This window comes from Dermacentor albipictus, chromosome 1, assembly GCF_038994185.2.
Source record: "Dermacentor albipictus isolate Rhodes 1998 colony chromosome 1, USDA_Dalb.pri_finalv2, whole genome shotgun sequence".
In the NCBI taxonomy this organism is placed as follows: domain Eukaryota; kingdom Metazoa; phylum Arthropoda; class Arachnida; order Ixodida; family Ixodidae; genus Dermacentor; species Dermacentor albipictus.
Window position 1 is genome coordinate 215162083 of NC_091821.1, and position 22901 is coordinate 215184983.

General features: G+C 48.1%; 1 protein-coding gene across 3 annotated transcripts in view; it reads left to right on the forward strand.

Moving 5' to 3' along the window:
• LOC139054184 (alpha-scruin-like) overlaps positions 1–22901 on the forward strand; it is a 46502-nt gene that overhangs the window by 14478 nt on the left and 9123 nt on the right. For 2 of the 3 annotated variants that reach the window (XM_070530853.1, XM_070530854.1), the window contains exons 5-14: positions 1918–2034; positions 8242–8428; positions 11969–12163; positions 12971–13179; positions 14967–15145; positions 15736–15840; positions 15939–16037; positions 16696–16856; positions 22432–22574; positions 22643–22759. In XM_070530853.1, the coding sequence (XP_070386954.1) occupies positions 1918–2034; positions 8242–8428; positions 11969–12163; positions 12971–13179; positions 14967–15145; positions 15736–15840; positions 15939–16037; positions 16696–16856; positions 22432–22574; positions 22643–22759 (1512 nt within the window). The remainder of the gene's footprint in view (positions 1–1917; positions 2035–8241; positions 8429–11968; positions 12164–12970; positions 13180–14966; positions 15146–15735; positions 15841–15938; positions 16038–16695; positions 16857–22431; positions 22575–22642; positions 22760–22901) is intronic. The other variant, XM_070530855.1, reaches the window with a different exon arrangement.

A 22901-nucleotide genomic window follows, 5' to 3' on the forward strand; every position in this document is an offset into this window, starting at 1 on the left:
CAATTTGAACCGTGCCGAACGCCATGACGTCAATTGTGACGTGATATCTGCTGTCAATCATTCCGTGTCGTTTGCTATCGGACGAACGCAATGGAACATACCGCCTATTTTGTGACGTAAAGAACGAACCGCCTCCGTTCTATTTTGGAACGCTTACAAGATCGCACCCCTGAATTATCTTGATAGTCTGCAAACAGAGCCAAGAGAGCGCATGCCCCGCATTGCAACGCGTTTAGTGTGAGCAGAAATGGTAAGGTTGTATCGAAAAGTACACCGAGATCATTGCTTTCTGTGCACTTCTGTACACGATGGTACAGAATAACAATTAAAAAAAAACAAATGCTTGCTGTTTTGTGATCAAAAGTCATGATTTTGGTCCTAGCAGCGTTCAAGGTGAGATTATCTTCGCATTATATTTAGAAAAAGAAAAAAGGTCAGACTGCAGGATGCAACAGTCATCAACAGTACGAATTTCCTTAAAAATCTTGATGTCATCGGCATATAGAAGGAATGAAGAATTCCGAACAGTAGAAAGAACCTCATTAATAAAAATTAAAAAGAAAGGAGTGGTCCTAATGCTACTAGCCACTAGTTACTAGCCACTGCTACGCCACTAGTTGCCATGTAAAAAAAAGACGTTTGGCCAGTAACGTTAACACAACATGATCTATGAAGATGATAACTGCGCAAGAGATCGACAGCTGACGAGTCGACATCAAAGTGCTTAAGCTTGATCAGAAGCAATGAGTGGCTGACTACATTAAAAGCTTTGCTGAGACCACAATAAATGGTGCAAACTCGCCCCCTTTGAAGTACCGGCGCGGAGATCTGTGTCCTGAAACTTGCGAGATTTGTGATAGTGGAGCGGCCGGAGATAAATTTATGCTAATACGGAATCAATTACTTCTTCACCGTAAAAGACAACGTGTTGTGAAGAGCAAGCTCAAAAATCGTAGACGTGGCACAGAGAAAAATAAATCGGGCGATAATGCGAGACATCGGTTTTACAGCCAGACTTAAATACAGAAAAAAACACCAGCAGTTTACCACATGCGAGAGAACGTGGAAGTATTCAGAGAGTTACTAAATATAGATGTCAATACTGGAGCAAACATACTGCCGTAAGCTTTTCGAATTGCGGAGGGGATGCCATCAGGGCCGCAGGATAGGGAAGGCTTCAAGAATTTAAAGCATTCGCTGATGAAACTTTCATCAAACACAGCACGAGATGTAAGAACCGTCGTGTGCTGCCGACTGACACCAGCTTTGAAACCAGAAGTTTTATATAAGGACGACAAAATAGGGCAGCAAAATTATCGGCGACTGCTTGGACCTGTATTCCTCTAAAACACTCGACACGTTTAACAGCAGACAAAATAGGGCAGCAAAATTATCGGCGACTGCTTGGACCTGTATTCCTCTAAAACACTCGACACGTTTAACAGCAGATATACTTGCAAAATTCTGCCGGGCGGTCGAAGGCGCTCTTTTCCAAGAATGCAATATACGAGTCGTGATCCGGCTTATAGAGACGCATAGTTCACCGGGAGAGGCGGGCTAGTTGGTGGTCTATATTGGAATGCATTATGATTCCGCGCTTTTCCTGTGTGTTTCCTTCTTCGTCCGTTGTCGTTTGCGCGGTTACATAATGCATTCCAATTATAGCGATGTTTGGAGAGTCCGAAAAAAGCGGAATTCTTCTCTCCACTATAATAATAATAATAATAATAATAATAATAATAATAATAATAATAATAATAATAATAATAATAATAATAATAATAATAATAATAATAATAATAATAATAATAATAATAATAATAATGTGGCAGTCGTATCAAGTGGCGAGCTTTGATAGATGAGCGAAAAACGGGAAAGCTGCATTTTTTCTCAGTGCACGCATGATGGCACGCGCAGGGTCTGCAGTTACTACCTACCACCCGCATAAGCAAGCCTGGTTCTTCTTCGGCACCATGCCTGAACCGAGGTGCTACCACACCGCAGTACTCGTCGGCGACGCCATCATTGTGGCAGGCAAGTGTTGTCCAAAGTGCCCGCAAACAAGAGCAATAGCTAACGGTCTTTTTTAGCGCCTGGGTCAGAGTTCTTTCTTGAAGCTATAGCTCCGTTGGCATTACAGTTCAAAGGAAGGGCCTCTTCAAGTATAAAGAGCGTGGAGCGCGAAAGAAAGAACGACCGACACATAAGCTGAAGAACTGATCACTGGAGCATATACGCCCAACTACCATCTTTATTTCTTTCGTTGTTCTAGCTGTGGGCGCCATCTGGCATTGTAGCAGATACGGGGGTTACAGGGCCGCCCGGCTAGACTGCAAGCGTGAAATGAACCCGGTGCGGACGTTCTTGATGTCGTAAGAGAACGTAATGCTCTGGAGCATCCCCAGCTGCTGTGGAGATGCATATGGGTGACATGGTGTCTCCACGTAGGCCGGCTTGAGACTGTCTCCTCACGTCCTGGCTGCGCACTGACAAAAGTCTTGGTGGAACGGCGCAGAACCCGAAAGGGCCCGACGTAGGCCGGCGTAATAGGCGCCCGGATACCGTCTCGCCAGAAAAAAAGAACGTGGGGCGGTCGCGAGGTCCGGGTGTTCGAATATTTGTTGCTTGGCTGACTTAGGTTGCACAGGCTGGAGATCGCGGAAGCAGTCGTGGAGGCATTGAAGACAGAGTTGATATTGGGAAGCTGCCTTTTATATGGTGAAAAGGTCGCCGGGAAGACGTAGAGGGGCGCCAAAAACCAATTCGGCCGTAGAGCGTCCAAGGTCGCGCCGGAGGACAGCCCGAAGGCCAAGCACTACCAACGGCAAGTGTTTGTCCAGCGCTTACGATCACGGCATGCTGTAAGGGCCGTCTTGAGCTGCCGATAAAGATGCTCGACCATGCCGTTAGCAGACGGATGGTAAGCGGTAGTACGGCAGTACTGCACACCCAGCATACGGGCAAGTGCAGCAAATAATGCAGATTCAAACTGCGCGGAAGAGGTCCAGACATATCGCACCACAGATAGCACGGCGCGGACGGATGGGGAACAAGCTCGAGCAGAAGGGAGCAGGGCGTTAAAGCAACGCTTGTATTTCAGGGCCGGCGAGCTGCGCCTCCGATAGCGCGTGCCAGTCGACAGCAGTAGAACTGGAGCCGATCGCCGCAACACGGGATCGCCGCTGCGCTGTGGGCTGGCTCCCTTGAGATGCCGTATGCCCGTGGTGAATCCAGACATGTATGCAGCATGCCGTATCTCCCGCACGACGTACTTTGACGAGTTCGTGATGAACACATGTCAGAGGCTCATAGTCATACCGTGGAACTCGCGTCCTTCCAGTAAGTGGCGGAAGTGCGTCAAAACGGGAATGTACCAGCAGAGTTGCCTCAGCGACGGCTTCCTTAGAAGCCAAAAAGGCAGACCGAGTCTGAGGCGACCATGGTATTGTCGAATACGGGCTCCATGGCTCTTTCAATAGGTCGATGGTCGGCTTAAGTAAGGTTTCGCATTGTGGAATAAAACGGCGTGAAAAAATGACAAGCCCCAAGAACTCGCGAAGCTGGGGAAGAATGTTGGGCACTGGAAAATTCCTGACAGCCTCGATGAGGGATGGCAACGGAAGGATGTCTAGTGTCTAAACACGTTGGCCCACGAAATCTAGCCCAGAGGCTCCAAAAACGCATTTCTGCGGGTTCACGAGGAGGTCATACCGTTGCAGATTCTCGGAAAGTTCACGCAAGTGACGCTAGTGGTTTTCCGTAGTAGCGCTAGCGATTAGCATGTCATCAATGTACGCGGTGTCCCCTTGTTTCACCTCAGCGATAAATTGCTGGAATGTTTGTCCGGCGCTGCGCAATCCAAAAGGCATGTGCACTAACTTGTATAAACTGAAGGGCGTCGTGATGGCAGTTTTAGGAACGTCGTTTGAGTTGAACTGTTGGTACGTTTTAACCAGATCCACTTTGCTGAAGATGGCGCACCAAGGCATATTAGATGTGAAATCTTGAATATGGGGAAGTGGGTAGCCGTCATGTACAGTTTGTTTGAGCATTGAGAGCATGGTAGTCCACACGGCCGCCAATCATCCGTATCCTTCTTTAAATGCAGCGGCGAAGCCCAATTAGCACTGGATGAAGTACGAATAATGCCGAGTTGCAGCATGTTCAAAGTCCCGTTTAGCGACGGCGAGACGCTCGGTGAAAAGCGGCGAGGACGGGAAGGAAGCGGGGGACCACGTGTGATAATGTATTGAGTAACAGTGTGGTTAGAAGGTTTGTTAAAATTGTAAGGTTTGTGACCTCGGGGAACTCGGCCAAAATTCTCTGGTAATAGACTTGGCGGAACAAGGGCGTGAATGCCAGTGAAGCAATCCACTCTCGTTAGAAGTCCAACGATCGACAGACCAGTAGTGCCATCGATGAACCGTTGGGGCCGCATGCTGACATCAAGGTTGTAAAAAGGACAGGAAATCCGAACCGATGATGGGATGGACGACGTCAGCGATGACGAAAATCCAGCGGAACGTGAGGCGTAATCAGAGGTCAATGGTAAGTGAACAAAGCCCATATGTCGCTATATAGCGGCGCGGAGAGGCTGTCCACGAGGCTTAGAATGGCGATCATTTCGGGATGGGGGCATTACGCTCTAAATTGGGCGCCCGTGTTGGTAAGGAAACGTATGCCCGTAATCTTGTCCGTGATTGTGAGCAGGCGGCCAGCTCGAGGAGATGGGTCACGTGCGGCCGTCAGAGACCCTTCCTGTCGTTTCTCAACCGGGTACAGGGGGGGCGTGCACTTCCTAGCACGATGTGCAAAACGCGGGTGATGCCAGCAGATTCGCTGCAACTGAGGAGTCCTTGCCCGCGGGGGCGCGAGAAGACGACGAAGCACGTGGACTAGAAGAACGCTGGCGTCGTGTGGGCTCGTGAAGTAATGGCAGGCTTGAGGTCATCATTGCGTGCTTCGAGCTGGGTGACCCCTGAGGGCTCAGGTAACGCGACGACAGAGACCGAAGGAGCGGCAACCTCGTGGACCTTATTGGCGAGCTCACCCAGGCGCTCCAGCGTCGTTGCATCAGCGGCGGCAAGGACGAGGCCAACAGGTTGGAGAAGGCGTTGCAGGAAACGTTCCTTGGGCAGACCGCTGTCGTTGTTGAAGTTACCTTCGCCCAAGGTTCGCCGCATCTGGTGCAGTATTTGGGAAGGACGTCTATCACCAAGTTCTTCGCTCGTCAAGGGCTGTTGCAGGCAAGTACGTTCCGAAGGTGCGTTACGCGTGAGGATCATTTCTTTAAGGCGCTCATACGGGTTTTCATCCAAAGGCTGAGCGAGGACGTCGGTGAGATCGTTGACTACTTCGGGTGATAGTGACGAGATCACTTTGTAGTACTGTGTCATCTAAGTGATCCGGTGGAGGTGGAATTGTGCTGCCTGTAGAAACCACACCTGGGGATTCTGCGTCCAAAGTGGTGGCAGCTGAAATCGCGCCTCGGCGATATCGGGGAGGCGAGGGCTTGGCTTGGTTGAAGAGCTTGACGCAGCGAGGGCCTGATGTGCAGCATTGCAAGGTTCGGTCATGTTTCGTTCCTAGGCCACCACTGTGGAGCGCGAAAGAAAGAACGACCGACACGTAAGCTCAAGAGCTGATCACTAGAGCCTACACCCACTACCATCTTTATTTCGTTCGTTGTTCTAGCTGTGGGCGCCACCTGGCTTGGTAACAGATTCGGGTGCGACCAAGGAGGTTAAAGAAAAACTGCTGAAGTAGAGGGAGCGCCCGTCAAGTGAAGCCGCCGCATCGCCATCTTGCGGGGGGCAAAAGCACGCCAGTCGCCCCAGATATATGTTTCGGGTCGTCGTATCTTGCCAAGCGCGGTGCTGTGCGGATCCCAAAATCTGCTAGCGCACTCGGGTGTTTTTAGGAAAGTTGACGTACAAGCAGTTGACATATTAACATTATCCTTCTCACATAAATAAGGTTGCAGATTAGCACTGCCTCGCTCTAGAGTAAAGAAAAAAATTTATATTTCACGCTAAAAGCAAACGGCCGCCACCAAAGGTCTGAAACAATTCATGGAATGAGGATGCTAAAGCCACGGCTATACCTGATCATAATGAAGATAATATTGAATAATTATGTTTGTTGCACGTACTGCTATTTCTTATGCTGCACTTTCAGTTTTTAATAGTTTTTTTGTCATGACAGCTTTCATGATTGATTGATTTCTACGCTGCATTAAAGAGGGTGAATAAACGTTAATTATTGCGCGAATTCTTTTTCTGCTTTGCGGGAATGCATAATCATATGCCGATAAAATTGGAAAATGCCCCAGTACTCGGATACCTGTGATCCGGAGACCTCCAATATGACTCGCCCCATAGCCCACAGTGTTGCACTAGGACTTGAAAATCCGTTAAGCAATTAAAAACTGCTGGAAAAGTCGGCGAAAAGCGCTGCGAAACTCTTGGCTGGCCCCTTCTTGCCCCCCGCAAGGTGGCCGCCATTGGCTTCACCCGAACGCATAGGCGACTTCCACTCCAGCAGTTTTTCTTTAACCTCCTTGGGCGCTACAACAGAACAACGGCATCTAGCGAGAAATTCTACGCCGCGTGAGCGCGACGCTCAGCCCGGCGATGCCTGTGTTTAAGATAGAAATGCACGCTCCCATTTGTTTCTGCGCGGTCTTGTAGCGCATCCACACATACACACACGCCTCCCCATAAACTATAAAGGTGCTCAGCGCTCTCGAGTCTGTCGTCTTTCGATAGTTCCTTGCGGTAGTTCAGCGCCGCTTTTGTCCGCAAGGGTTTTTCATTCGAAACTTTCTTTGAGTTTTCCCACCTCTCTTCGTGGACGGCTATCTGGCTGAGTAGACTGGACCGATCTGCAAGCAACTGGCACTGTAAGCCACCATTGAAATAATTGGAATGATAGACATGGAATTCACTAAACGTCTTCCTACTGACTTCAAACGACTTCGTGACCTTGAGGTTTGATCACATTCGATAAAATATTGCGTTATAAAAAGTGCAACTATATTGATTATGCATGTGCGAAGAGTCTTATTGCTCTCATGCGTTTAGCAAAGTACGATTGCTTGGAAATTTAGACCAATAAAGGCAGATAAAGCGGAATAAATAAATGTGTAAGTCGCAAGCACGAAAAATATCCTTGTACTACCGGTCATTCCCGTAATACATGCCCTAGTAGCCGAACAATCTTGGCGGCAGAGTTCCCTCTAGTAACTTTTGTAGGAAGCTCGTTGTAATAATGACTTGGTGCCGAATTTTTTACTGGTTCATAACGCGCGCTGATCCTAGGAGCATATCACCGTGGTACCGTGCGTGCGTGCTCGCGCGCGCGCGCGCGCCTGTGTGTGGGTGTGTGTGTGTGTGTGCGCGCGCGCGTGCGTGCGTGCGTGCGTGTGTGTGTGTGAGAGAGAGATGGCCAGACAGACAGACAGACAGACAGACAGACAGACAGACCGACGGACGCACGGACGGACGGACGGACGGACGGACGGACGGACGGACGGACGGACGGACGGACGGACGGACGGACGGACGGACGGACGGACAGACAGACAGACAGACAGACAGACAGACAGACAGACGGACGGACGGACGGACGGACGGACGGACGGACGGACGGACGGACGGACGGACGGACAGACAGACAGACAGACAGACAGACAGACAGACAGACAGACAGACAGACAGACAGACAGACAGACAGACAGACAGACAGACAGACAGACAGACGGACGGACGGACGGACGGACGGACGGACGGACGGACGGACGGACGGACGGACGGACGGACGGACGGACGGACGGACGGACGGACGGACGGACGGACGGACGGACGGACGGACGGACGGACGGACGGACAGACAGACAGACAGACAGACAGACAGACAGACAGACAGACAGACAGACAGACAGACAGACAGACAGACAGACAGACAGACAGACAGACAGACAGACAGACAGACAGACAGACAGACAGACAGACAGACAGACAGACAGACAGACAGACAGACAGACAGACAGACAGACAGACAGACAGACAGACAGACAGACAGACAGACAGACAGACAGACAGACAGACAGACAGATAGATAGATAGATAGATAGATAGATAGATAGATAGATAGATAGATAGATTCTTTCCCAATTTTTGCCTGCCGATTGCCAATACAACGAATTCACACGCGTGACTGGTCACGGTGACCATCATGCAGGCGGCCTGGACCCACTGTGCGTGACGAGCAGCGGCCACATGCAGCCCTCCAATAAGGCGTTTCTGTTCAGCCTTCGCAAACGAAGCTGGCGCAAGCTGGCCGATATGCACTGCGAGCGCGCCTACCATGCCGCCGTCGGATGGTCCGACCGTATGATCGTCTTCGGTGGCATGGACATTGCTCGAAGGTAAGCCACTTTCCAGGGAAGGAATAAGATTACGTTTCAGCGACCTCGTAGCCACACCATACTCATTAAAAACAAAGAAATACTGCCGTAGGGTTGATATGGTTGCTGTCCTGGTGGCCACTTGTACTGTTTTCAGCTTCATTTAAATGTGCTGTATGAGCAGGGTGTCTACCAACCGGGAAAGCCGGGAATTCTCAGGGATTTTGAATAGTCTGGAAATACTCGGGGAAAACTCAGGGAAATTGTGGTTTTATCAGGGAAAATTAGCTGTAACTTTATTGCAAGGGAACGAAAGTCGCAGTAATGCTGGCTCGCGTAACAGAGAGGAATCGTAACGAATCGTCTTTTGACGCCGTGTCGTCTGCTGCCGACTTTCTGGACGCCCGACGGCTCCGCGGCACCATCACGTACCCCATAGAGTCAATGTCTAAGAACGTCTAAAATTTCGGAAGCAAGATCCTTTCGCCGTCCTATTTTCCGGACTTTTTGCCCTGACCGCACGTACCAAACGGCATTAATCAAAGCCACCACTGCCGCCGTTTTGATTACCTCGCCACCGTGGTAAACGCTAGGCCTAGCTGCTTCAACGTTCCTTATTAAGCTTCTTGCCATTCGGCGCCGTGTTTTTCATTGAAATAATTCGCCGCTGTAAGCAATGGCATTGACTCTGTGTTTGTGTTCCTCGCGACTGGCTTCGAAGCTCGGAAAGTACAACGCGTTGCATTATGCCGGTTTTCAAAAGTCAGCTTTGCCTCAATACAGAAATTTTACGCGGTGAAGCATAACAAGCGTGGGAAGGGGCAATTGTCACGGGACACAGTATCTTTTCCTTAATTATACACGCGTCCATTCGCCATCTCCTGTCACAGTACGGGCACCGATATGCCTAATAAGCGTACTGGTAGTCCTTTTCAGATGTGCCTGTGGCGATTTGAGCCTTTGATGGCAGTAAAAGACATGCATTCATTTTTTTTTTGGACAGCCCGATTTTACGGACGTTTTCACGGCCCTTAGGGAGTCCGAAAAATCAGACGCTGACAGTACACCTGTCGAAGAGGACGCTTCAAATGGTCCGTGGGGCGAACGCGCGGTGGAAGGAGGACGAGAACAGACAGGACCTACGCATTGAGTAATGAATGGGAAAGGAAGCCTGCGCGGCTTTTTTCAAGGAGCTTGAGCACAAAAAAGAAAGTGTTGGCTGACGCCGGAATGCAGGTGTCCCTCATCCAAACCGAAATAAATTCTTTAACGCAGTGAAACGCAACACTGAGGCGTCGTGCGTGGGCTGAGAGTATGTCAGGAGAGTTGAGGTTGACACACCAGCTGTTGAGAATCTCATTTGTGACAAAGTTCGGGCCTCACACCAATTAGGTTGCTATAAATTGAGAAAAGTAGCTCATATCACCTTCAGTCACGGCGGCCACATTCGTAGACGCAACATATTTTTGCCATTTCTGTGCAGTGGTAGCAATAAATAGAGCATGAACATTAAGCTTACGGCAAATTTAACATTCTGATAACCTAAATTACTTCCATTTTGCTTCAGAGTGGTATGTATCGTTACAGAGTCTAGCTTTGGTGAAGGCACTACCATGTTTTACGTGACGCTTGATGTGGCGCATGTCGGTAGCTACCTTGAAATATATATATTTTTTTCTTTCTTGAATTGCTTGAGGCTAATGAATAACTTGTGCGTGTAATTCGAGCGGAGGATTTAATCCTTTTTGTGAAGAAGCGTAGCATGACTAGCCTTACAATATTCAAATATTAAGTTACTTTGTAATTATAATGACTCACCATAAAATGCTCAAAGAATCATTCTGTCACCTTGATTTACTTTCAGTGGAGTCTCAAGCACCACCTATGGTTCACACATATGTATCGACAGTCGATCATAATTCGTGACTTGGATATTCGAAAACATTTGTTTATGTATGCATCTCATTTTTGTTCGTATTTGAGAATGTTCCACTCGATTTGCAATGAGTTTTACCATCTTTTTCAAAGTTATTTTCTTCGCTGTGCATTTTACTAGCCCCTCGCTTCAGATTTTTTTAAATAAAGTAAATGATACTCCTTACTATTCAAAATGGATTAAGTCGTTTTTTAGCATGCTTGCTAGAGAGTGACAGCATCGGGCGACATAGTATCAGCCTGTCTTGACGAAAACAAAGTTCCGCGTCACTCGGGGAGTTTTGCGAAGCCACTCAGGGAAAACCTGTAAAACTCAGAGAATTCGGAAATGTCAACTTGGTACACACCCTGATGAGGCCAAAGTCAATATCTCCCTTTAGTTGACGCACTTAAGAAGCTCTTCGTTGAGTCAATCCCTTTCCTATTACATTAATCTAAAGATCAAGAAGAAAGGGGGTTAACCGAGGAGCCCGATTTTATTAATCATATCATGTGAAGCCAACAAGGACACCAAGGAAAACATAGGGGAAATTACTTGTACTTACCAAGCGAATTAAAGAAATTATAAATTAATGGCAACGAAAGTGGATGAAAAAACAACTTGCCGCAGGTGGGGAACGATCCCACCAAGCGGTGGCGCTGGCTAACACTCCCAAGGTTAGGTCTAGTAGTAACACATAAATACCCAAGGAAGTGGATGGGAAAGCGGCGCCGCGGTAGCTCAATTGGTTAGAGCATCGCACGCGTAATGCGAAGACGTGGGATAGTTCGCCACCTGCGGCAAGTTTTTTCATCCACTTTCGTTGCCATTAATTTATAATTTCTTTAATTCACTTGGTAAGTAGAAGTAATTTCCCCTATGTTTTCCCTGGTGTCTTTGTTGGCTTCTCATGATATGAATCTAAAGATGTCGCATTTGCGCCAAACGAAAAAATTATCTTGACCCTCGGCACAATCCGTCATCTAGCATCCAGCCTAAACGGAGTTTGGAGCGTCTGCACATATGTTGTTCATTTGACAACGCGTTTAGCTTCACAAATACTGAATCAGCGTAGCACCCACGTGCGACGGTTTCAGACTTGCTCGAACGCCGAAGAGAAAAGCAGAGAAATAAGTCAAATTTAACACTCAGGAGTGCATTTGCTCTTCTGTTCATATTGTAAATAAAAATGATTATGGGGTTTTACGTGATCATGATTATGAGGCACGCCGGAGTAGGGGACTCCGATTAATTTTGACCACTTGGAGTTCTTTAACGTGCACCCAATGCATGGTACCTGGGCGTTTTTGCATTTCGCCCCCATCTAAATGTGGTCGCCGCGGCCGTGATTCAATCCCGCGCCCTCGGGCTGAGCAGCGCAATGCCAAAGCCACTACACCACTCCGGCGCGTTATTGTATATAAGATGTTTATATATGAAAATGTGGGACTTTTTCCAGGAGCGCTCTTACTTGCGCGCGCTTTGCCTCCGTAGCTTCACCTTCGTTGCCACATAAAGTTGATATAGCACAAATCCACGCCATTATTGATCAGCTGCGCCGGTAAATTGTGGCCGAGGCGACTCTTTTGCAAATTAACGCGGGCTAACCTCCGCTCAGCCTTACTGGCATGATGGCCCGGCGACAGAACTCTGCACAGTGCGGAGGTTTATTCCACCAAGGCGGACCAGTGGACGCTCGTTCACCCGATGCCCGTGGGACTCATGGGCATGGCGGCCGTCACGCTCGACAACCGCATCTGGATCTTGGGAGGTGTTACTCGCGACTACAACGGCTCCAACCTTCAGGACTCGACCTACGTCTTCGACCCTCGAACAGACACGTAAATATCGACGTAAAAAGCGTCTGGCAGTTGCTGAGGTGGAGTCACTGTTATTAAGTGATTGAATAAAGCGCGCTGCATCCACGCAGGTTGTCCTTGTAACATAAACCAGCCATTAAAAATCATAGTGGTACATCGCAGACGGTATGTGCCGCATTCAACGGCACATTCTTCGTACCTAAAATGAACAGACGGACGGACGGACGGACCGACCAACCGACCGACCGACCGACCGATCGATCGATCGATCGATCGATTAGATAGATAGATAGATAGATAGATAGATAGATAGATAGATAGATAGATAGATAGATAGATAGATAGATAGATAGATAGATAGATAGATAGATAGATAGATAGATAGATAGATAGATAGATAGATAGATAGATAGATAGATAGATAGATAGATAGATAGATAGATAGATAGATAGATAGATAGATAGATAGATAGATAGATAGATAGATAGATAGATAGATAGATAGATAGATAGATAGATAGATAGATAGATAGATAGATAGATAGATAGATAGATAGATAGATAGATAGATAGATAGATAGATAGATAGATAGATAGATAGATAGATAGATAGATAGATAGATAGATAGATAGATAGATAGATCCAGGTAGAGGTCTCCTGAATCATTTCGAAAATTTAAATATCGCCGCAAACTACTCATTTCTTTCTCATTTTTTTTTTCATTTATGCGATGAAGAATGCAATGACTGCGACCAGTACTTGGTGGGAGCGCTCTTTCTGTGAGTGTGGTGACGGAGGCGTAATAACAGGCGTCGTATGCTGTGCAGCTGGGTCACTCACTCGCCCATGCCGAGGAAGAGGGCCTTCTGCTCAGCCGTGCCCTTGCAGCGCGACATCTGGCTGGTGGGTGGCATTGTAGACATACGGCCGTTAGAGTGCACCAACCGCATCGACGTGCTCCGAGTGGCACAGGGCAGCTGGGAGCGACGCGCCTCCTTGCCCGGCCCCATGCACTCTGTTCGAGTCGTCAAAACAGGTGAGTATAGCTGTCTACAGAAAGCTCATTTACACAACTTCCAAACAGCCTGACTGCAAAGATGGCCGGCGCCAAAATGCAGCTGCCGCAGATGCTGAGGTGAAGTGCTTACAGCGCGATCACCACCCCGTCGGCGCAATTTTCAGAGAAAAGACTCGTTGAGCAAACATTTTACACATTGTAAATCAAAACTAATTTAAAATGCTCAAATTATTCCTTTCTTGTGCCGTCTAGTAGGCGTTATTTGTCAAGTCATCTCGCCTAAATTTTGGTTGAGCTTCACCGCATTGTAAATCATAGTGAGGTGGTGCACGCTTAACAGGAGACTTCATTGCAAATGAAGGTAGCACAAAATGGCGGTGTTTGGAACAGCGAGGCACGAACACTTCTAAAAAATTATCTCGCCTGCGTTTACAATGAAGCACTCGGAGACACCGTGTCTTCATTAAAGGCTCGCTCGGTTCGAGCATGTGGGGTCTTGAGTGAGCGTTTGGGAGTTTACACTGGACCCTTCAGCTGTACGTTTACAATTCATGGTGTCCCATCTTTCTGCTGCCTCGTGCCACTTGCGCGATTTTTTATTCTCTGTCATGAAGTAAGGTGCTGAGCGAGTGAACATCAAGTGGTCCATGAACCTGTTTTCTTACCTTAACGCAGTGGGCACCTGCAAAAGAGGGGTTACACCAAAAACGCTGTAAACGTTGGACAACAATTCTAACGTTTTTAATGCGAAGTATTACATGGGAAGCGCTCAGCAGGTTCACGCAAAGTCATTTTCAATTTTTCGGTTCACCTAAAAAAACATTTTTTCGCTTATAAATCCAGCAAAATAACGCTACGATCTTAAACTAGACTTAATAATGTATATAATGATGATAAATTGTGAAGATATGTGCAATGAAATGCCATATATATGATATATATTATATGCAATGTAAGATATATGCAATGAAATTTAAAATAAGACTCAGTTTCTTGGTTTTGTGACGTGTGAAGTGATAAACTAAATTAGGAGTTTGAAAATTGCCATTCTATATTATCTATGTAGTAAGGGTTCACATAAAGTGAGTCACCTGACCATACGATGATTTAGGGGTCCTCGGTCCTTTGGGCATGAAGGCCACATCAACCGCAATGAAGTCCGAAGCTCCTCTCCTTCACGCGCTAGAGGCGCATCTGCGGCGAAACTGGCGCGCACCCATTGGTGCGATGATTGGACAATCTCCAGAGCTGCTACTGCTTTCGGGCTGCAAACATGTCTCGACCAAAGAACGTGAGCGTTGCGTCAACATCATGCGCCAGAAGAGTCAGGGATAGACAGAGCTACCCTAATCTAACAAGAAGAAAAGCAAGAACGTTTCGCTTGCAAATGCGCAAATAAGAGCCACTATATAATGCTTCGCACCACGATATCTCCCCTTAAGAGAGTTCCGGCCATAATTTTCTAAATCTATAAGGCTTACTTGCTCGATTACAGTACCACAGTAGCGTAAAAAATAAATGTTTTCCTCTTCTTAGAAAGTCCGAAGTACAAAGCGCACAGAAGTCAATTTTGCTGGGTTAACAGGTCGCACTTACTCAGAGGGAAAAAAGATACTACCGTCGACCGAAGTCGCTAAGTTACGGCTCATCAGCGCGCAACGACAGAGGCTCAACGCCAACCTGCCCCCCCCCCCCCCCTCTCTCCCTCTCTCTCTCTCTCTCTCTCTCTGTACGACTCCATTAACACTTTCCAATGCATACTCCGTCGCTGAAATCTGAGAGCGAGCGTTCTCCGCGACCTACAGGCTATGAGGTGTACCTGGTGGGCGGCCAGGACGAGATGAACAACCCGACCGAGGACGTGATCGTTTTCGACCGCATACAGCTCAGCTTCATCAGGTGCACCAAGACGCCCAAGGCCCTTGCCGGATTCGCTGCCGTGGTGCTGCCTCAGGACTGTACGGTTCTGAAGAGCTGTCCGTGGGTGAGTTCACTAGTCTCCGGAAGAATCGCCACTTGCCTCACCACATGGCACCCTGCCCCCGCGCGACGCGAGATATGGGATCAAATCTCTTCCCGGTTGAATATTCTAGCCGTTCGTCCTTCCTCATTTAGGTCTGTATACGGTAGGATTGTATTTGACGGTATATCACAATATATTTTATGCCCCAGCACAAGTTATGAAATGTCGCACTGTAAAATGACCACAGAACTATTTACGTCACCCTATTTTCGTTTTTAATGCGAAAGCATTATATGCCCCACTGAACAAATATCCGTCGGCGTGACCGAGAGATGGTACCAAAAGTAAAAGAGTAAAAGCACATCAGAAATGCTCGGATTGACGTCAAATTTCTCAGGAGGTTCCTGCAAACAACTTAAATCAATGACATGTAAAAGAAAATTTCGATCTGGGTGGGAATTGAACTCATGCCTCCGCGGTGCGAGGCACGCACGCTTCCTCGACTCCACGGTGGCTCCGTGGAGTCGAGAAGTGCTTAGATGAAGAAGAAGTGAAGATGAAGATGATAAGAAGTGCTTAGATGTCCTCGGATTTGTTTACGCTCTTCGCAGCCTGGAAGCACAGCGACTCCACAAGAGCGTTGGTACGCTGCCACAGTCATCCAGAGGGCGTATCGACAGTACCGAAACGGCACCCTACAGTACTACAACAAAAACGTAAGTCATTCTGTAGACATAAGCATAGCGAAAAGTATCTACCGAATCGATGGCGTCCGCACCTTCACTGGGATAATGTCCGTTACTGACGTTTGCAGGTGCGGTACGGCCCTTCGAAAGTTGTCGCCTCTCGACAAACCTCAATGCCTCATTGGCCGCACACATGCCCGAGGGACTTAGCGCCGGTGTGCATCGAGGTGAGGGACACCATAAGCGCAGTTAGTCCTTCCAGAAATAATCGCTTCTTTACCATTGTGCGGCTATAGTGATTACTGGAAGGCAGGCACCTAGCCAGGTGCCCGTTCTCGTTCCTTTTTGTCTCTCGCACTTATAGTGTCACGCGACGCCTACAGGTTTTAGGAAGCACAAAACTTTTAATGACGTGTTCTTACATCGTCGTCTGAGCCGGTAGTAAATCTACGTATATCAAAGTGCTTACATGTTGCCTGCGCAATTACACACTCCACCACCAGCGAAAGGAGAGCTATAATTACGTTGACCTAAAATGAAAATGAGGCAAATTGCACATGCTGGCAGTGACGTAAATAGAGCGTTCCAATACAACAACAGGGAATCTGCGGGCAGCCGTGGAGATTATCCTGCGCACCACCACATGTGGCTGCGCTTCAGCACGTACCGTATATATCTAATACCCCCTGTGCAATGCGCGAATGATAGCAATAGTTCCGGTCGCAACCATTCAGATGGTCTTCTATATCTGCCGGCGCTTCGAAAACCTGAGGAGTAAAAAGTACGCCAGGTCAACCATACACAGGCCTGAAACAGCATGCACCGCGCACGTAACAGCCATTAAAATCGTGAGTCAATGAACTGCGCTTCCACGCTGACGTGCAGAAGTGGCCGCCCAGTAAACCTTCAACAACCACCCTGAACGCTTACTGCGGTGCCGGCGAACCTGGCGAGAGAAAGTACGCGCACTACACAACGCTGCGCGCAGACATGGACCCGAACCTTGGGATGCTGCTGCACATGGGCAGCTCCTTCCTGAAAACAAAGTAAGTGACGCGCCAAGCTCCGTGCAATCGTCTCGCCGTCCGTGACAGTGCTCGCTAGCCGCACAATGTCGCGTTATTTATTTCTCGTGAGCTCGGCATTAAACATGACGCCGAGTAGAGGCACGCCTTCGAAAGATTCTTGCGGGGTCGCATATGTTCATATGCACCGTATTTGAGAAGATGCGCATGTGTAGATATACGGTAACGTTCAACTTCGCCCGACAAAGCGGGAAATGTCGGAACATTTTAAAAGAAAGTTTAAAGAAAAAAAAACTACTTAAGCTGCACTGAAACTTCAATATGTCCAACATGAAAATGCAATATTAAAATTGCGTATATGGAACAAAAACACTATGATTTCGCAATATCCCGAACTTAGATTCTTAACTAACTTATTTAAAAGATGTATTTTTAAGCAGCTAGGTAATGAGACGACGTCACCGCGTATATGGATAAGCTAATAGGTGCACAAAATTGCGGGTGCCGCTTCGACACCACGTTTAGCTGTCATTTATTACCTTATCTCGTACTTTATCAGTATTCCTACTCACTTCTGCATGACGTAACTCTAACGCTGATTGGATATGTCTTACGGCCGCGGAAGCTACATCACGAATGTTGCCAATATTAAGAAAACCGCTGTAAAGCAGTAGATATCTCCACAATGTCCGCTGCCCAACGTCATTTCTGACACCGCAGATTTCGCAAGGAATATATATATATATATATATATATATATATATATATATATATATATATATATATATATATATATATATATATATATATGTACACACTGTGGTAATAGAAAATCCCGAACACTGCAATTTTTACTATGCATACAGCTTTCAGGACCCAAATGAAGTCAAATTACACGCGATACAAGTTTCCCTGCGCTCTTATAAAGCGCCTAGTACATAAGTGCGCAGATTTCTCGGAGCACGAACTAAACAGGCAGGCAAATGAGGAGGGAGTTTACCGACAGACGGTGATGCGTGAGAATGTTTTTTTTTTTCATTCGGTTACCGTGCTCAATTCAGTACTCTCGAATGCAAACACGCTCCTGTATCGTGCTTTTGGTGCACGTTAAAGAACCTCAGGTGTCGTGAAAACTATTCCGGAGCCCTCCACAAAGGCGACCCTCATAACCAATGTGCACTATGCAATTTCTGGACGTTAAACCCCAACATTTATTTCCGCATTCTCCTCCTATATATTCGTAACTTAGCAGCAGCTCGCCGCTCGAGGAGCATACTAAAATACAGTTGATGTACGAGGGACGTTCCGAAAATAAGTTTCATCATTTATGTTCACGCGGAAACTTTATTGACAGAAAAAAATACACCATGGCATCATTAACTATACACCTTGCACTATTTTTCTACATAGTCACCACCGACAGTGAGACATTTATCGTAGCGTGCAATCAGTTTGAAGAAACCACTCCGGGAAAACTCGGTGCCCTACTATAGAAGGAACTGTCGCGCCTGCCACGGTTGCTTAGTGGCTATGGTGTTGTGCTGCTCAGCACGAGATCGCAGGATCGAATCCCGACCACGGCGGCCGCATTTCGATGGGGGGCGAAATGTGCAAACACACGTGTACTTTGGTTTAGGTGCACGTCAAAGACCCCCAGGTAGCCCAAATTTCCGGAATCCCCCACTACGGCTTGCCTCATCATCAGATTGTGGTTTTGGCACGTAAAAACCCCATGTTCAATTGTATTTCTAACGAAGTATCGGACAGCCTGCTCCACCTCAGCTTTGTTTTTGGAAAGTTCAGGGGACAGGTGGCCATTCATATCGGATAACAGCGAACACGTTGTCAGCTCACCCCTGTTTGCCATCGTAATTTGTACTCGAATAACCTCGAGCACGCCGGTATGCTGCTACTCTCGCTTCTTCGGTGCTCTGTGCATGCGTCATTCCTCCTCCGCTGATGCTCCTTCCGTCGCTGAACCAGCAATGAGCGTGGATTCTTACGGTGATTGTTTGTTTCACCTGGTATACCATCTTCTCTTTTTAAAAAAATGACGAAACTTACTTTCAGAACGTCCGCCGTATATGGCGCCGGAGGCATCTATGTTTATACGTGCGCGGGCCTATCACCAACCACATCGTTGCAGCTTATTTCAATACAACCAGCGGGTGCGTGCCACAGTCTAGGATGCGCCCTGCCACGGTAGTTTTTGTGAAAGCGTGTGCATTGGGATTCACGTCAATGCTTTTTATAGCGAAGCTTTCTTTGCCTCTTCCTTCGACTTTCCCGCTGCTGCTGCTGTAGCTTTTGTGGATGTTGTGGATGCTGCTGCCTGGCACACCGCGTCGGGGTGACAGGAGCGAGTCAAAGAAGAAAGGCAACGATATAAACTCGTTTAGATCCCACCGCATCGAATGTGCACAATGCCCTCTGGAGCTCCCTGAACGTCGCCACATTAGCCTCTGGAAAGCTGTAATCATCCGTGACCCCCCGCCCCCTCAAAACATTGCATAAACTGCATGGCTTCCCTTTCTATTAACGTGCGAGTCCAGAGGGGACGTAGATAGAACGGTAGAGAAGAGGGAGGTGAAGAGGCACTTCCCATACAAAGAGGGGGGGGGGGGGGGGGGGGGGGTGACGTGAGAAGCCAAGGAAACCCTACTGCTATACGACAGCGGTTGCGGGGAAACTGTCTATATAGCGTCCATTATTTTCGAAGTTGTCCGCGCCACTGGCGTACTGAAACCAGACAAGCGCAGCTGCAGAGCGTCAATCATTTGCTGCAACGTGGATTTGATGGCAGAGTCCGATAGGGATGTCTCAGCGCACTGTCGTTGTTCGTTCTGACATTCCGAGGCTCTTCTTCCCGGCGGCAAGCGTGGCCATGCATTGGAGCCCTGGATTGCGTTGCTCGCTTGATGCAATGTCTCGGGAAGATCAAACGAAACCGATTCAACGACGTCCTGCTAGGCCTGCGCAATATAAGCCAGGCAGCTCTCGTTTGTTTCTACAGCTTGTCTACGTCGACAAAGCAGGCGCTTCCTCCTCTGGTGCACTGATGCTGCCGCCTCTTTGTGTGACATGCTGGTGTTGCTCATCCGGTTCAATATTTTAAACCCTTTTTACTGTTTCGGGCAATCCTTGGAATTCGCCTTGCGTGATCCATCGAAATTTGGGCACTTCATCTCTTTGACAGGGTGTAAAGATATGTCATGGGCGCCTGCACGGCGGAGGCTTGCACTCTTGCCTGTGCAGGCAGCGCTGACATGGCCTACTAACATTAAGCACTTGCGACATTGCATTGATCGAGGCACATAAGGACGCACCGCGTGCCCCACGTAGCCCCCCTTGGCATGCTCAGGCAGAGTGTCTCCCCCGAATAGAAGCTTGACGCTCGTCGAGCGGCCGAAGCGCTGAAAGTCGATGATCTTCACGGTTGAAGACGGAAGCTTTTGAAATTCTTCGTCGCCGTAGTCAACGACGACATCGGAAATGACACCTAACCTATAGTGCGACCAGCCTGCCAATGAACGAGCGCACTTCTACATGTCCTAGTATTCTCATGGCTTTCAGTGTTCCCAGGGCGGCCTTCGTCGCTACTTCCACCGTAACTATGTTTTTCCTGTGGTTGAACCGTAGTTCGTTAATTAGCCGCATTATCAAGATAGGTATTCAGAATCTGCCTATAAACCGAATTTAAATTGTTGGAGACGTCGACAGGCACATGTACAATCGCGTAAGTCGGAGTAAGCTAGTGGTCCGGTAGAGCCTTGCTCACTCACGTCTTTGATCGTTGTCCTGCAGTATTTCCTCTTCAGTCGTTTGCCTTCCACGACAGTGAAGTCGATGTCGGAATCCGTGGGATCGCTGTTGTAGAAACAGGAGCCGGATACCTCAATGTCGACGAGGCGAGCCTTACACCATAGCACTAGGGCCCCAAGTGCGAAGAGACCTGCTCGACGCTAGAGATGGCTTGCCGTCTGTCATCGCCTCGGACGGCTCCTCGTCCAAGAAGAGCTATTATGCCTTCGCTGTAACTAAACTGTCGAAGCGGGGCGAGAAGCTTGCTTGCTTGCTCCCTCTATCATAGCTCGTACTGACTACGGGGGACTGAACAAGAAATTTTAGTTAAACGTATTGGAGGAGATAAAACTAAAGCTTTAGAGAAAAAGTGTACATGAGGGTAAAGTTGAAATTGTACGAGAAATTAAAGTAAACAAATTTTATTTTAGAGACATTTATTTTTTTCCTTAGAGGAAAACGTTTGCTTATGAAAGGATAAGAAATTGGAAGGTAATTGTATTCAATTTCAAATTGCAATTTTCTTAAATATAGAGAGGAAAGGCGACGCGAGAAACTCGTTTGGACCCCACCGCGTCGAATGTGCACGATGCCTTCTGGAGCTCCCCGGACGTCGCCTCATTAGCCTCTTGACAGCTGTAATTATCCGTGGCCTCCATCAAAAGCATTGCATTAACTGCAGCGCGCCCCGTTCTTCTAACGTGCGAATCCAGAGGGGACGTAGATAGAACTGTAGAGAGGAGGGAGGCGAAGAGGCAGTTCCCATACAAGGACGGGGCGGAGGAGAAGGTGACGTGAGAAGGCAAGGAAAACCTACTACTATACGACATCGGTTGCAGGAAAAGAGGATAAGCTTAAGTTCAAGGTACGGTACAGTAAGTTCCTGCTATTTCTGAAAAATAAACATCATGCACATATGTCAAGCGGGCGACTTACGCAGGGCGTGCACAAGCATAGCCGCATTAAGTAAAGCCCACTACAAGGTCTGGGCAACAATACGGAAGCGGTCGACCATCACTTCTGTGCCCTCCGCGATAGCTTTGGGGCTATGGCATTGCTAGAGGTCGCGGATTTGATCCCGACCGCGGCAGCCGCATGTCGACGGGGGCGAAATAGAAAAGACACGCGCACTTAGATTTTGCGACACGTTAAAGAGCGTCACGGTGTCAAAAGTAATCAGGAGACCGCCACTACGGCGTGCCCCATAATCCAATTGTGGTTTTGGCTCGTACAGCCCCATAATCCAATTCGAGCTTAATACTTCTGCCACGATGCGCTCTGCCATGTGAGGTAATGACTATGTTCAACCCCCTCAGACCTCATGAAATATGGCGCACAACAACGCCTCAAGCAAACACCTCTCCCTGTGTGCTCTGTGTAAACAATCAGCAGCGGTGTACGCAAAGTAACGTTTAACATCAACTCACCACTCTCGTGTTAGACTAAACTTTGAAGAAATTAAGCTTTCGCCGTCAACATCACCGCTAATTATCGCCAATTAAAGCAACCAGCACTTAAACTTCTCTTACATCGATTCCTACAGTGCGTGGGATCTGAATAATTTTTTCGATGCCCGGGCCATCACAGCACCTGCGTACGCCTTCTATCCGAAATTTAACACAACGAAACGGCAACTGCAGCATTCGGTGCGAGTGCCTGCGTAAACTGCCGCTGTCTGTAGCAGCACGCAAATCCGGCAGGCATCGGTGCAGTATCGTTGCGACAGTGAGACCATGCTTGGAAAATCGCCAATTGCGCGGTCTGAGAACCAGCGTGCGTCGCCCTCTAAATGCAGGAGTGCCTTAGGACTACGTGTGGCGCCCGCGTGGATGTCGGCCAAACTGCGCATGCTCGAAAAGACACAGCAGCCGTGCGACCCACGCTTCCCGGTGATCTTGGTTGTGGGCGGACTGGACCCCCGAAACCCGATGGGCTCAGGTACAGAGGCAACGCGGCGCGCAAGCGGCGCGCGACTAAAATTACACGTCCATCTTGTTGCACTCTAGGTTCGGCTGTCCTGAAATACCATCCGTTGAAGGATCGGTGGACGCTGGTGAACGCCATGCCAGAGCCTCGAAACTACCATGCAGCTGCTTACGTTAACGACGTCATCTTTGTTACGGGTACGCTATCACCATATAGCTCTATGCGTCCAAAATCGCCGTCGACTATCCGAAGTTCATTCACCGGCAGTCGAGATCTTTAATGAGCATTTTTCTTGATAAAGTCCGTTTTTATTAGCAAGGAAAGTTACAGTGCATTTCA